The 16,221-nt window shown below is 42.0% G+C and overlaps 1 protein-coding gene across 5 annotated transcripts in view; it reads right to left on the bottom strand.

Annotated features, from left to right (window-relative positions):
- Positions 1-2,743: 2,743 nt before the first annotated feature.
- Positions 2,744-16,221, bottom strand: part of LOC1276945 (calcium uniporter protein, mitochondrial) — a 128,322-nt gene continuing 114,844 nt past the window's right edge. For all 5 annotated transcript variants that reach the window (XM_061643560.1, XM_061643561.1, XM_316356.4 and 2 more), the window contains exons 4-8: positions 15,470-15,698; positions 6,772-6,877; positions 4,627-4,728; positions 4,338-4,541; positions 2,744-4,261 (exon numbers count right to left, since the gene is read on the bottom strand). In XM_061643560.1, the coding sequence (XP_061499544.1) occupies positions 3,956-4,261; positions 4,338-4,541; positions 4,627-4,728; positions 6,772-6,877; positions 15,470-15,698 (947 nt within the window). In that variant the 3' untranslated portion in view covers positions 2,744-3,955. The remainder of the gene's footprint in view (positions 4,262-4,337; positions 4,542-4,626; positions 4,729-6,771; positions 6,878-15,469; positions 15,699-16,221) is intronic.

Here is a 16,221-nt window from a genome sequence, read left to right as displayed (position 1 = left end):
ATTGTTCACAGCTTACAATCTTCTTTATTTTTTGTCTCTAGTTTCCCTTTCCCATTAACTTGTTTACTATTATTTACTCAAATCATATACCTATTAGCTGTTCTGTAAATTGGATTCGTTTAATATAGTTTCGTTTCCTTTGCTTTTCTTCGTTCACACGTGTCACGCCAGTTGAAAGCAGGTAGTAGTAGTTTTACAATTTTCTTATCTTCATAATATAGTTTCGTTCTTTTTTTCATCGCTCATCTCTATTTTCCACCTTCTTCTTTATTTTACTGCAGAAAAGGATAAAGTGGGAAATGAAACAGCGAGAATTTGAAGTGAAAAATGAACAAACACTAGTCCGTTATTAAACTTCCTCCCACGTTTTGTTTGCTATTGAATTGGCACTTGATAAAAAGGGGGAGGGAACGGGGTGGTTTCGTTTGATGGCAAACGTGTTTAGTGTGTATGATTAATACTCGCTTGTAGCGTAATGTTACCGAACGTGCGTGTTTTATGTGCGTGTTGTACCTTACACTAACTAAGAACGTACAAGGGTTTTTGGATAGTTTAAGAAGAGGAGTGGAAGTAGAAGGTTTGATACTATAAGAGAGTTTAACAATATTTATCAGTTCATTTCCAGCTAGCTAAACAGAGTGTATATAATAGGAAGGCAAACAACAAGCGCTTAGAGAGGAAGAGAAACGTTAGACAAGAGAGAGACAGAGGGGGCGCGTTTGTCCGCAACGATAAACGACTACCAAAACCCATCAACGGAAACAGCACTGGAAGGATATGTGTTAGCAATGTTTCGGTTATAACGAGTGTAGTGTAAGGGAAAACCCGGAGGAAGGCTTGCATTCAGTTAAGGTTGCTTTAAAAGGGGCGGCAAAACGGAGCCATGAGCCTGCGAAGGAGAGCTAGTCAACAATCATTAACTGGAGTTTCGTTTCTCAAAGCTAGATCTATTGGTTTTAACGGTATGGGGAGGAGAAAGCTTTACGTGCTCTAACTACTACGAGAGAGAAAGTGTGAAAGGTCCAATTATCTACTAGAACTGTGAAGGATTGTTTAGCAAGCAAGTAGATTGCTGTTTGCTGAGGGCCCATTGGCAGCCGTCTACTTCTTGTGCGTTCGGGTGCTTGTATATGTGTTCGCTTTGCTAAGGAGGATGACTGTCGTTAGAATAGGAGCGTTTTAAAAATGGTTCTAAAAAGTATTTATCAAACGGTGTTGAACTGGCGTCCTAGAGGAGTGGCGTCGATCACGCTGGAATATATGAACTAACATTCCCGTAAGAACTAGCTTGATTGGTCACAGTTAACGAGTTGAGGGGGGGCGGCGGCTTTGCTTGCACCATCCTCCCCCCCCCCCCCCCCATCATCATTTTCACTCTAGAAGGTAGTTTTAGTAGTAATCTTTAAGAAATTTCTTTTCGTCTATCTGAATAGTAATTTGGTTTTGCACTTTCGACGCGTTCTTCACTCGCACTGGGGGAGGGGTATTAAATGTAATGGTTCGACTACGTCCACCTCGCCGTTTGTCTTGTACAGTGGAGATTGATTTCTGTTCTGGTTTTTTTTAAAGGGCAAAGATTTAATTTTAATACTGCTATAGCTACAATTCGAGGCATTAGAAGAATGAGTGTTTGTTGTGAGTTTTTGTTTGAATCGTATTCTAAATACAGCAGCTTGTGTGATGATCATTAAAGCCTTTTTCGATAGAGCTAGTGTAAAGTGAACTTACGTGCAAGGTTTTTTTTTGCTACACTTCATACCATTTTCCTCCTGCCTATGCTGCCTTTTTGACGCGCTCGAGTGAGTTTGCGAGAGTTCGTTTCCGGGAAAAAAGCTCGATGATTATTTATACTACGTCAGACTAAGCAAGGGTCGCCGCAGCAATGATGATGCCAGAATAGCTTCCAAGGGTTCTGTATCAAACAAGAACGTGCAAACAAATGTGTGCTGCAAAACGAGTGGTTTTCTATACTCGCTATAGACGAAAAGGCAAACCGTTTAGCCTAAAAAGGGATGAAATCTTGCAATTGTGCTCTACGTCCCCTCGGCATTTCTTGTTGACTTGTCTCGCTAGAAAACGTGTTACAGTAGTAATTTGCTTAGCTGTGTATTAGTAGTAATAGTAGTAGTAGTAGTAGTAGTAGTTTACCACCTTTATCGCTTAGATACTCTCCTTCGCCGGTGCCCGCTGGTTTGTTCTATATATGTTACTTCAAAAGTATTACGTTAACTGTTAGTTCGGTTAGTTCACAACTGCGATCCGTTTTCCTTTCACTTCTTGCCGGCCTCTTTACACAACCGCAATCCTTTTCCCTTTGCGCTTGCCAGTGGTAACATTAAGCTTACTCACACCCCTAAGCTTTTTAGTGTTATGTAGGTAGATTTTTGCGACAATGTTTGCAATTTAATCTTACTAAATTTTCATTTTGTTCAACGGGCACACATTTTAATTGTTTAACAATATTAACAGTTTTAGTTTTGTAGAGATAAATGATTTTGAAAAAAGTAGATTACAATTCAACGCATATTTCCTACATCTTACACACAATTCACGTGCCAGGTTGTATGGTTAGTAAAACAAGGCACAAGTAACGCTGCCTAGATATATATACTTTAGCTCGATACAATTTAATTATCTAATTTTAATTATAAGTAGTAAAATCATAATAAATGTTCAAAAAAAAAAAAACATAAACTTAATAGAAAATGATATTTTTACTACAGAAAAACATAAAAATAAAAGCTAAATTTAAACGTCAATTTATTTCAACCCCATATTATAATAAAACTATGCAAAAGATACACATTAAGCGGTTGCACATTTTTCTCTATAAAACACACACATTGAACATCTGCCCTTGTCTGCTTTTTGTTGTGCCTAACTTTTAAGTAAGCCCTCAGATCTTTCGTCAAACGTTGGCTCGCGTCGGTGTGCGTTGCATAAATGGGTTTAAGCTTAAAACAAAAATACGCAACACAAAACACAAGGGACATTCTGCTGCAGGTGTATTGAGATTCCTTAAACTGAAGAAGCACACACGAAAATATAAAACACTGAAACACACGCCTATTCCATGCTTTTGCCGTTTCATTGTTGTAATATAAAATAACAATCTAACACCTCCACGTGAGCTTTACGAGATGCACACAATCGTTGTGCTATTGCATATTGGGGCTTTTCTGGTATGAGATATTCTTAAAAAAAAATTTGAAGTATAATTTAACATTGAGACAAAAAAAAAAACATTGCAAAAACAAAGGGTAACATAAAAGTAGTTAAGAGATAAACATTACAATACGATTACAATAAGAAACATTTTAAAAACACAATTTCAACCCATTCTGGGACAATGCTGGGTAGCTGGGGGACTGATGACACATGTTACTTTCCTAGCGTGATGTAAAGGTTGCGGAGGGTGTGTCTGCCTGTGTGCGGTTATAAGTACTGGCCTCCTCCCCCAGAGCAAGGGTAGTGTGTGTGTGTGTGTTTGTTGATTGTGAGGCATTGTGTAAAGAAGAACAAGGGCCTTTTAGGCACTCTGAACTGCAGCAAGATTTGTCGTTTTTTTCCGTAAGCACTTTTACACCTTTCCCCACCTTGCTGCAGCCGTTTTTCAATCGTTTCCCCTGCATTTGTGCGCTTCTTAAATGTGCTCCAACCTATCTCCATTGTCGATGTAGTAGTAGCTTGGTTGATTTTCTGTTTTAAATTGATTGTGGCTGGATTGCGCACGCTGGATTGCAGCGCGTTCGGGCCCTGTGTTTTTTTACAACCATTTCTTGTCTTCATTGTTTCTTTACACCTTTTGTGGGCACACCTCTTGCTGCTCTCCGCCTTTCGCGTACAAATATGTTCGATAAACTCACCATTACAGCGCAACTAGCTAAAGACTCTTGCTCCTTTTTCTCCCCCTGAACACTATACATTCCTTACGTCGTGTGTACCACCGTGGGAGTTAGTGTTTAGTTTTGAGCACCGAATCGCCCCCGACGGCCACTGCGGCCTGCTGCAGCTCGAGACTGGCCTTCTGCTGCTGCTTTTTCGCGAACGCAATCTCGCTTGCGCTGAACGTTTTCGTCTTTGGCGGCGGCGCCGGTAGATGCATGTACAGTGGGTCGCGCAGCCGGCGCAGATCGTGCTCGATCTCCGCGATCTGCCGCTTGATGTCGTTGTACTCGGCCAGATTGACGCCCGCCTTCTTGGCCGCCTTGTGCAGCGTGATCAGATGCTGGCGGTCTTTCACGTCCGGCAGCAGATATTCCTACAAGGTAAACGCAGATGTGAGACGTCAAATGGGTTTGTGTGTGTGTGGGATTAAACCACTCAAAACCACTCACCTGCTTCGTTAGCACGAAGTAAGCGTACGCGGCCATCGCCGTACCGTACGTGACGAAGTACGTCACCGGCTCCATAATGTCCCAGGAGTATTCCCACCAGGTTAGCCGGGCGAGCACACCGAACTGTACCGACATCAGGCCCAGCCCGACCCAGGTCAGGGCATTCGTCTTGCGGGCCGCTTTCTGGTCGAGTTCATTCTTTTTCTGCAAGGCGAATACAAAGGAAAGTGCAAAATTAAACACAGCTATAAATTAGCAGACGGTTCTGGGGGGGGGGGGGTATACTTACCGCTTCCAATGGGCCGAGCTTCTCGTTCAACTGCTCCAGCTTGCCGTTCAGTTCGCGCTCCTTCTGCACCTGATGTTCGCCCACGTGCAGTGCCTCGTACAGCTGGATGGGAGAGAAGAAGTAAAAGACACATTCGAAATTAGTTCTTTTTTGGGTTTAAAATAATAAAGCAACTCTATAGGCAAAATCGAGGCCCTCCCTGGGATCCGGGATCTGGGGTCCTGTGGGACCCGTTTAATTTGTTCGACGGCGGAGCGATTAATTAGCGAAAAACGATTAAAATCGTAGCTCCTCTGGTGTTAGGGTTGTGAATAAGGAAATAAGGGGTTCAACCGTTTTTTGTAGGGGATTACTGGGCACAGGGGAACGTACTTGGGCCATTTAGGGTCAGGATTGTTTACGTTCGAAAGTCTTGTTCGGTTTTTTAGACTATTATTCACAGTTTAGCACAGTCAAATTAAATTGAGGCGCTGGACGTACAGAGTTGTTTATAATTGTTGAGTGTAAATTACGAAAAACGATTAAATATGCTATAAAGAGTTATTTTACAGGGTTTCTCAATTATATATGAATAGTTTACACATAATTTTGAATCCCCCTTGAGATTCATTGACTGTTAAGAAGGCATTCAATCATAAAATCGATAGATACACCTATAAAAACCAGTCAAAACCGTCGAGAAAATACAAACAAAACCATTTTCAAACCAGAATGACACATTTTTGCCTTATTTATAAGTGCTGTGCTTTGATATATTAAAAGTGTCAGGAAGGTATATTTATGCATATTCTAACACATAGCTATTGAAATATTTTTTTTTACTTTGCAATAACAACATTGTCCGTACTCGCTAGTGTAATTTTCACTAGCCCATCTGGCGGCGGCTGGTGGAAGCTTTTTTTGATCATCGGTGGAATGGTCGTGCCGGATCACAAATTAAAATAGTTTTTTCACGGTTATTTTAAGAAAAAAATGACTAAAATACTTGCACAACATATTTACCTAGCAATTGCAAACCTTTTCCAGTCCAGTTGAAGTAAAAAACATGGAAAAATGACATATTTTCTGAAGCGCCTCCAAATTGTTTGGCAAAATGCTTCGGTCAGCCGCCGCCAGATGCGCTAATGAAAATCGAAATTACACTAGCGAGTACGGACAATGTCCACAGGTCTTAAAGGCTGTTTTGCACGCATTGCATCCATTTTCACGACAAAGACCGATAGAAAAACTACTTAATTTTGAGATACGGCATGACCATTCCCTCAATGACCAAAAAAGCCACCACCAGTCGCCGCCAGATGCGCTAGTGAAAATCGAAATTACACTAGCGAGTACGGATAGTGTCCCCTGGCCTTAACGGAATGGCACCATTAAACTTTTCAATATTTTGCAAAAGACCAGAGAACATCTCACAATAACAAAAATAATTTAATTATTCCTAAATTATCATAAGGAGCGCATTACAGTGCAATACCACCACTATTGGTACGTTTTCCCTAGCAAATTTCACCACATTTTGCTATTAGTGGACCAAAAATGTTATTTAATGAGGAGAAAAACTTAAAATACCTTTGAAAGATAAAATAAATCCCACGTAAGTGTTGGTGTAAAAAGCACTACACTTTTGCATCCACTCGAGACCTCGAGCTGAAACACCTATTCCATTTCCTAGCCATTACTTTGAGTGCTTTTTGCCGTGCAGCTTGTACCCGCCCAGTACCACTCGGACCGCAACACAACTCCCTCTCTGTTAAAGCTCAATAAATCCGGGCGCGGTATTACGAGCATGCCGCACAAGGAGGGAAGGGGAAAAGGGACCCACAGCTCCACAAGTGTGCACATCATGCTGCGATACAAAGGGGGGAACATTAGGAGAGCAATAGAATTCAATGTTCCAGGGAATGAAACAGGAAAGCAGAACCAGCAATAAGCGATAAAGAATGGACTCAGTCCTGTTCTGTTGTGCTGCATCCATCATAACCTCCCCCCCCCCCCCCCCCCCCCCCCGCATAGTGCATTATAGTGTGTTGTTGTGTGGTGTGGGATTGCATTTATGAAATGAATTGGTTCCGTGCCAGAAGGCGGATAAGGGTAAGGTGATAAAGCTCCAGATACCGAAATTAAATACCATCACGCTCGGCTTACCTGTGCCACCAGTGCCTGTACGTCGCCTAGTCTAGTGATTTCTTCTGAGGTAATTTTTTCACGCTTCGGTGGCTTAACGTAGTATTGTCGGTCGTTCAGATGCAACCTGGAGGGGACAAAACGAGAAGAAGAAATATACATTTTAGAGTTAAATAAGGCTTTTTTGTCTATTCATCACTCCATTACTCTATTACTAATCCACTGTCGTTTTGGGGAGCAGGAAAAGACACCTGTTGTTCTTGCTCATCCTTAAGTTCCTACCCCAACGTCAACTTAAAAATAAATCCCATTAAATTGTGCATCCGCCCATAATGATTTCTGATTGATCTCAAGCAAGCCGGAAAGAAAAACAAAACGGTGACTACTGCCGAACGTCGCCCAGCGCATCCTCCACCACCACAAAAGAAAGTGGTAAACGTATTAATCCTTGTTGAACAACGTTTCCCACTCTCTAAAACGTGCGCAGCATCACATACATCCTCACAGCTTTTGTTCAATGTTTTTTTTGTTAAATACTTCCTTCACGAGCAACCGGGCGCCTCCATGTACACAGCAGCAGCAGCTACACGTGCCTGTTTTCTCTCATTAAAGTATACATTTCCTGTGCAAAATAAAAACAAAAAAAGAAGGAACACCACTCTAATCGGTCCTTTGGTAGCCCGCTTTTCACATCAATTTCCTATTTCGGTTCGATGCGAACATCAGGTGCGGGATGTTCTCAACCCCGCTCTGGCGCGCTTCTCTTGCCTCCCCCCTTCCAAGGGGAGGGAAACTTTTCATTTTCCTTCCGACCTCCCTCACATAACGGCACACACACACACACACACACACACACACACACACACACACACACACAAATTGTCAGTTTTGGAATACGGTGGGAACTTGCTTTTGTGCGGAAGGAAATCCGCTCAATTCACCTGTTCAATCAACCCATGAGAGCGAAAAAAAAATTGCGGAGGGAACACTGAGGGGGAATTATTTAGAATGTGATGTTTTGTGTGAGTATGTGTGTGTGTGTTGTTGGTGGTATTATTCTTCCTCTAATTCTTGCCGTGCCTCAACGGTATGTATTTTGCGGCTTTTTGAAAAGGATGTTCAAACGATCAAACGGAAGTGGGTGTGTGTGTCGATTGGAATTTCCACATTGCTGGTGTGCGAGAAAAGTTCGGTTAACGGTTCTGGGTGCGGGTTTTTGGAATTTTGGGAAACGGTTGGTGGCATTAGTGTGTACAGAAACCCTTGCCGGCAACGAGGTAAACAATTTATTCAATAAAATTCCATTGAATTATGGGTGAAAGTGGTAGCGAATATTTTATTGAAGCATTGTAATACATATAGAAGAGGACGATAACATGTATTGAGTCTAAATAGGCTGAAGTTATGAGTAAAATAACTTTAGAAGCGTTGCGAACGGAACGATTGTACCATCATTTTCTTGTAAGTTAAGAGATACAGGGTTTACCACTCCAATAAACAACCGGCCACTTGTTTATAACAATAGTCATTTTGAATAGACACCGCTGTCTCTCACGTCAGATGGTGTTAGCTACTCTGTCCAATTTAATAACACAATTTTCGCCTTCTATTGCACACCGGTCGGATTCGGCACGGTTTCTTCTGGTTGTGGCAGTATTAAAAAAAAATAATGTTTTGATTTATTTAAATGTATGGTTTATACTGCAGTTTGCTTGAATCAATGAAATGTGTTAGAATATGTTTTGTTTTTGCAAAATTTAACTATTAACATTAAAATTTCACTAGCGCATCTGGCGGCGGCTGGTGGAAGCTTTTTTGGTCATCGAGGGAATGGTCGTGTCGGATCTCAAAATAAAGTATTATTTTCATCGTTTTCCATTGCGAAAATGGATGCAATGCGTGCAGAACATGTGTATCTACCTTTTACAAAACTTTTCTTGACCGATTTAAGTAAAAAAAAAAACATGGAAAAATAACATATTTTCTGAAGCGGCTCCAAATTGTTGGGCAAAATGCTTCGGTCAGCCGCCGCCAGATGCGCTAGTGAAAATCGAAATTACACTAGCGAGTACGGACTATGTACTCTGGCTTTAAATTGCATACACAATTTGTAACATAAATACAATAGTTAATAATTAATAGAATTAATTATAGTTATATAAAACTCTTTTTTAACTTTTTTAAATTATTGCTTAAAATTCAACAGTTTAGTTAAAATTCATATTAAATATAAATTTTAAACCAACAATCATCATATACAATATAATTCCATACCAACTATTTTAACAATGTGAGTTTTCTTCCGAATAACAAAAAACACACTTCATATGACACCCATTTAGCTTAATGTAATTAAACGATTGTTAATTACATACGCCAACTAAAAGCAATTCAATGAATGATTAATCACTTACAACTCCCAAACGCTCTGGTTGTGCCGCAGCAGCATCCAAAGTGCTCCACTTCCAAACGTGCGACTAACCCCAGGACCACAATCTCATCCGCCTGAAAGCTTGCGCTTGCAAAATTCACTTAAAGACGCTTTTGCGGTTTGCACCTCTTACAACAAACGACCGTCATCGATTGAAGCGTCGCTCAGAAGCAGGAAGGAAAGCGCGTTTCGATTTGCATGCACCTCAAGCTAACCCCCTTTCATTCGGTGAGTAATTATTCGGCCATATGTGTGGTGGTGGTTGAGCAACCGCACACTGACTTCTTAAAACCACTTGATCTCGGCCACCGGTCTCCGGTCGAACGGTTCGGGTCGAAGATTTATGAAGCAATTTTAAGCTACCGTGTGTGTGTGTGTGCGTGGCATGGAGAAGAGAATTTATTTCACAGCAGGTTGGCACTATCTTTTTCCGAACCTTCACGTTTGCCTCCCTTTTTTTGTTTTGGTGGGAGCAAAATAGCACGTTTAACGCCCGAAGAGCAATAGATTCTGACTGCGAATCGGGTTTTTGGGATTTGTGCAAAATCCTGCCTGCCAGTGGTGGTTGTGCCAGCTGAAGATTCCACCCGAGGGATCGTCGTCGTCGTCTTCTTCACCTCGAGGACATGTAATCGATCAACCGGAATGGATTTAATGGTTCCGGGAAAGTGTGAAACTGAACGGACACAGAGAGAATGGGCAAAAAAAAAACAAGTAATAAAGTGAAAGATTAGCCCGTGCAGTTGACAGCTAATTAATGTAATGCCCTACACTACACCGCCGTCCGACTGGAGTTGATTGAAAGTGGCTCGCGGGAAGATGGTTATTCGGGTGAGTAGTAAACAGTGTAATAGGTACAACGGAAAAAAAGAAACCCACGGTACATTCGAGGGTCAATTGTAGAGGATGATTGATGGCAAAGTGGATGATATTACAGGCACTTTTGTTAAAAGCTTTGCTTGTTTTTTGGGGGGAAAGCTGTTGATTTGTTTGGCATTTTCACAATTACTTAGTAGTGCTTGAGCATGTTGTTCATTACCTATCCACACATCCCTGTGCTTTGTTAAGTGTATATCAAGTGAGAGAAAAATCCATATTCTATAAATAAAATAGAGCACAATTAACACGAAAAAACACATGCAAACAATAAAACAATTTATTTTAGAATTGCTGTTAAGCCAATACCAGAAATAGAAGTATTGTTTGCGCTTATTTACTGTGCTGCTATTCACCAACAATAAGTCAGCATTGGGACCCTTTTCGTTTTAAGTTCGTAGGCTGAAAATTCATCCTGTCAGCTGATTGCTTTGTATAGCAGTTTTCGAGCAGCTATCTAAGCCGGTATAATATACAGGTGTGCTTATCCCAAGGTATATTAATTTAGAAGACTGATTTTTATCGCTTATGTTCCTGAATGAAGATTTTAAGAGTGTTTTGTGTATTCGTCAAGCCTCCGGAAAGCTTATTTGAGCAAAAGTTTTCACTCGTTCTGTCAAAAAGTGACGTTCAAATTCGGTTACAAAAACATGTTATGAGACCACCTGGACTACATACACTTTGATTCTATATTCCATCACCTGATCTCTTTAATTCACCTTGGGATAAATGTAAACATCACCTTGATTTGCCATTTTTTCGAACAAGTACTCGAATCTAATTCTAGCTTTGTGGCTAGAATAATCTAGACCGAAAATTCTAGGCTATTTTTTTGTGTGGTTTTGTATGGAGTGTTTGCATGACTTCAGCCTCCAACTGTCAAACTCCATACAAAAAGCTGACTAGAATCGTGAAAGGCCCCATTATTTGTTTTCCCTCTAGAAACACCAACACTATAGATTGATATTATTAATTACATCCCTTTTTGTGAGAGCCAGCTGTCCACACAAACACGCGCCAAAGCTCGTGGGAGAAAAAGGGCGATAAATTATCACAATCAAGCCTATGACCATGAACCGGCACAACCCGCGGGCTCTTCCCCCTATACGAACGTATGTGAGGTAGCCAGTCCCCAGACCCAGTACAGCCCCAATGAAAACTCCCTCCCACGACCGGTTTGCAAAACTAATTTCGGCGCTCGATCGACTCGCACACGATAAGAGCGATACGACGACAACGCCGCCGAAAGAACAAGTGCAAATAGAAACCCATGGAAAATGTTGCTGATATAATCCTGCCGGAGTGGTTATTGGGCGATGATTTTGCCAACGGGTGGGGATAAATATAACCTCGTGATTATGGCCCCGTGGGTGGCACAAACACACACACACACACACATACACAAAGCGTGGCGGTGGAAGCTCCCACACAACCCGGGGGCGGCGATGGATATTCATCTCTAAAATCACGAAACGCCGCCGTCTGATTTCGCCCGGAATGAAATTAATCCCTGCCGCAGCGCATCCCGCTCTCGCTGGGTTAGTAGTGGAGTAGAGAGTAGAGCGGAAAAGGCAAGAAAAAGCTCCCGGCAGCGCGGCGCACAGCAAAACCAACGGCCAAAAACCAACTAACCATCGGGTCCAATCAAAAAACCAATCTGATTTTGACTTTCACTTCCATCCGATTGCTTCTCGCACAGGTGTTGTTGGCCGGTTGTTAGGAGGGCCAAACCAGATAAAGGAAAGGAGGGGGGGGGGGGGATCATTTGAATGAGGATATTCGGTGCGGTTTCGATCGGCGAGGAGAGGACGAGAGCTGACCCCGAGCAAAATCCAACCCGCCGGTCGGTCATGGTTTGGTGAAGGATGCTAACGGATCGATGGATTTTCTTCGTCCTCCCCCCCAAGGGGATGTGAGTGTGTGTGTGTGTGTCGGTTCCACTCTGATCTGGGAGGAGTGAAATGAGCAGACGATTTTGCCGCCCATCCATCCACACACACACACTCTGTCCACAGGTAAACCACAGGAGAGGCAGAGGATTCACCTGAAGCGAAATGAAATCGAACGAAACGATCGGCCACCGGATTGTGACTGTTGGGGAGGGGATGGTATGGTGGGTGATGATGGTGGTATCGATAATTTCTTAACCAAACCAATTTTTTATCGGTCCCTCTGTGTGTCAACCAGAACTGTGTGTGTCTCGTTGGGGTGAAGTTCGGTTCGTACTGACGTAGACGGCGTATTCAGTGCATTCAGTTCTGGTTGTGGATTGCTAATATTAAATTTAGCATACACGGCGCTATGAAATGCCCCACAATGCTCGCTTGTTGCAAGCGTAGCAAGGACCTTTCTTTTTGGTTTGGTTTGTTTGCTTGTTTGCCAACCTTTCCGGTGTGATAAAAGATTCACACAGACCACACAGAGAGGCTCTTTTGATAGTGTGGTGAATTTATCTACGATGATGTAGCCTGATACTTTTCCATTGAATTGGGCGGTTATTTGGTCTCGAAGGTATTTATTATTCTTTTGGCAATGATATTGTTAATTCAATAACTGTCCCCATAGGCATAAGGTAAACCAAAGGGTTCAGATTAAGTTAAAAGGGTGAGTTTCAAATAAGAGTATGTTTTTGAATGTGTTGTTGCAATGTTATTTCTCCTAGACGCTCAAAAGCGTTAAGGCCGGGGGACACTGTCCGTACTCGCTAGTGTAATTTTGATTTTTACTAGCGCATCTGGCGGCGGCTGGTGGAAGCTTTTTTGAGTCATCGAGGGAATGGTCATGCCGGATCTAAAATTTAAGTAGATTTTTCATCGTTTTATGTCATGAAAATGGATGCAATGCGTGCAGAACATGTGCATCTACCTTTTACAAAACTTTTCTCGTCCTAATTAACTACAAAACATGGAAAAATAACATATTTTCTGCAGCGGCTCCAAATTGTTTGGCAAAATGCTTCGGTCAGCCGCCGCCAGATTGCGATAGTGAAAATCGAAATTACACTAGCGAGTACGGACGGTGTCCCCCGACCTTTATACTAGAGTCTGTGACAGACGCTGTTGGAGTGATTAATATCCTTCAAATGTTACAGTCGTAGCCGAGAAAATTATGACCCTAACTCACCTATTTTAGGCCCTAACTTCACCTCTAAAGGCCGGGCTACACTGATCGTACTCGCAAGTGTAATTTCGATTTTCACTAGCGCATCTGGCGGCGGCTGACCGAAGCATTTTGCCAAACAATTTGGGGATGCTCCAGAAAATACGTAATTTTTCTATGTTTTTTACTTTAACTGGACTGGGAAAGCTTTGTAATTGATAGATAAATATGTTTTGTAAGTATTTCAGCCGTTTTCGCATCGAAAAACGGCGAAAAAACTAATTAATTTTGAGATCCGGCACGACCATTCCTCCGACGACCAAAAAAAGCTTCCACCAGCCGCCACCAGATGCGCTAGTGAAAATCGAAATTACACCTGCGAGTACGGTCAATGTAGCCCGGCCTTAAGGCATCCAAAAAAATTATGCCAGTTTTGGAGTGCAAAAAGTTGGCATTTTCAGATGTCTGCAATGTATTGAGAAATTAGTAAATTACATACATTTGTTCCAATAAACAAATAAAATTACGAAGTTTTTGAAGTGTATTTGTAATGTAAAATTACAGTTTTGCATCTGATGCAATTACATCTACTATTTTGTAAAATTATCATGATTCCTACAAGAGTTTAAAATTGATGACTTACAGACCAAAACAGGTTCGCTAGATTCAAAAATTAATGCCTTAGAGCCCAGGTTTTGCGGAAACACCTGTACATTTAAAGTGCTTTCATGATTAAAAGAAATGTATGCTCTTTCAAGGCCGGTCTGGTGGTACAGTCGTCAACTCGTACGACTTAACAACATGCCCGTCATGGGTTCAAGCCCCAAATAGCCCGTGCCCCTATACGTCGGACTTACTATCCTGCTATGGTAACAATAAGTCAAAGAAAGCCAAGCTCACTTCACTAGTGGGTACTGGCAGGCCTTGGCCGACAACGATTGTTGTGCCAAAGAAGAAGAATGCTCTTTCAAGTGTGGAAACTTGAAACAGTATTCGCTAAAGTTGCCTGTTTGAATATAGTTTTTATTGCAAGCATTGGTTAATAAAACCATTGAAAATTATAATAAATATTGAGGTTTACGATAAGCCTAGCATTTGTATGTAGCTAAACGAATGTCTAAGATCGCCAAGCTGTTGTAATGCCGGATGAGTAAGTAAGTAAGTAAGTAAGTAATATCGGTATAGTTGCGTCCGGATAGTTATATCTGTGAATGTGGCACTAAATGTGATAAACTGTTCCTCCTATAAGTACTCCAGAGTAAAGTAATTCGAGTTTTAATGCAACTAAAACAACCAAAAATAAAAATAAAAACTGTCGATGCGTAAGTCGATGCGATTAATTTCAATTCGATTAAAATAAGATTAATTTGTGTCAACGATTCCGGACACGAATTAAAACGCCTCCCCCCCCCCCCCCCCCCCCCCCCCGTCAATCTATTTCACTATCGATCTTACCGTGGCACAATTTGACTTCTCTAAACGAATCCTCTGTCAAGCGCACTGCACTCCCTTCGCCTGCCACAGTGCTTAGAATAATGAGCGCACTGCAAGCTTTATCTCTCTCTATCTTTCACCGGTGTGGAATAAATCTCCTTAATGAAAAGTTCCTTCCTGTGCGCCGTTCTGCACCACGCTGAAGATTGACGACGGACCAGCCGGCAAAGGCAACAAAAGGATGAAAGTTATCTAATTTAATTGCAAATCCTCAACGTCAACTATCTTAAGCCAACTGGCACTTGTTCCGTGCTGCTCCCACTCTTTCTCCTCCTTGCAACCCTGCATTCAAAGAAACGTGAAACCCTCGGCCGCACCGGAAGCAGAAAGATAGTTTCTGATCGGTTGGAAACGATCTGTTGAATATAGATGACGTTGCAAATCGGGACGTTGCAAAGCGAGTGTTCTGTGTCTTCGGCATTCGTTGCTGGTTTGGGTACAACTCAAACTTGATGTTGTAAAAAGCATTTTACAAGGATCCCTTTTTTGTCGCAGAACACAGAGAGCTTTCTTAGCGTTGATAAAACGTTTCCCTTTAGTATTCAATTGCACGAAGACATGAAACAGAGAGCGTTCAGTAGTATTGAAACAAGCAAGTGACTGTTGAGGACCCTACACGACCGGCGATGAAGGAAATTTAATCAAGAAAGTGCATCTTCTGTGTTTAATCGTACAGGAAGGAAGGAAAATGCTTCAGCTACTCAAACTTCCCATCGGTCCAACATTTCCACCGCTTTTTTGTTTCAGGCATGCAAACGATGCCTGAACCGGATATGGTGTCCGGTCACGGAATACTCTTCTAGTCGCCATTTCACTCACCAAAACTCGTCGTCCATCAGGTTCTCGATGGAGCAGGCGGCCGCTATCCGGACGCCTTCGCGATTGAGAATGGCCGCCCGGTCGATGCCACGGTCCTCAACCTTTAGCATGTCGAGAAAGTCGCCTACACAGTGCGTTACCGGTCGCAGCGTAAACTGGCAGCGCTCGTTCCGCGAGGGCAGTGGCACGGTGACGTGGGGCAGTCCGCGATAGTACCGCACGCTTACTTCTGTGAGAGAGAAAGAGAGAGAGAAAGGGAGAAAGAGAGAAAAAACGAAAACATGTACATGAGAGAAGAATTTAATAAATCGCACACAAGCACACGCACATACGAGCGCGCAGTAAGTTGGCATTTCCGAGTGCACATTCTGTGGGAAATGCTTCAAAGTTAATAAAAGTATAGCAGCGGAGCAGAGGTGGAATTTATTCCGATGGCTTTTAATCAGATTTGCGCCATGGCGTTATGTTTGCGAACGTTATGAAGCCATCAGCAGGCAATATTCATCGATTGTATGGCCATCCGGGAGGATGTTTTATGAGTTTGCGTAAGGATTATAGTCGAATATGTTATACAAAAATAGATGTTTGGGGATTTGGTCGTGTGTGTTGAACTTTGAAGTTTTGTAGGAGAAAACTCTGTCATACGAATATAACTTCTAAGGATTTGTTTGGTGTGATAAAAGGTAGGCTAAACTGTTGCTGAAGTGTTATTGGTAATAGAGTAGTGTTTCATGAATCCTTCATTCATATTA

This window comes from Anopheles gambiae, chromosome 2, assembly GCF_943734735.2.
Source record: "Anopheles gambiae chromosome 2, idAnoGambNW_F1_1, whole genome shotgun sequence".
In the NCBI taxonomy this organism is placed as follows: domain Eukaryota; kingdom Metazoa; phylum Arthropoda; class Insecta; order Diptera; family Culicidae; genus Anopheles; species Anopheles gambiae.
Note: the sequence above shows the minus strand (reverse complement) of the source record. Positions and strands in the feature narration are given on the sequence as shown.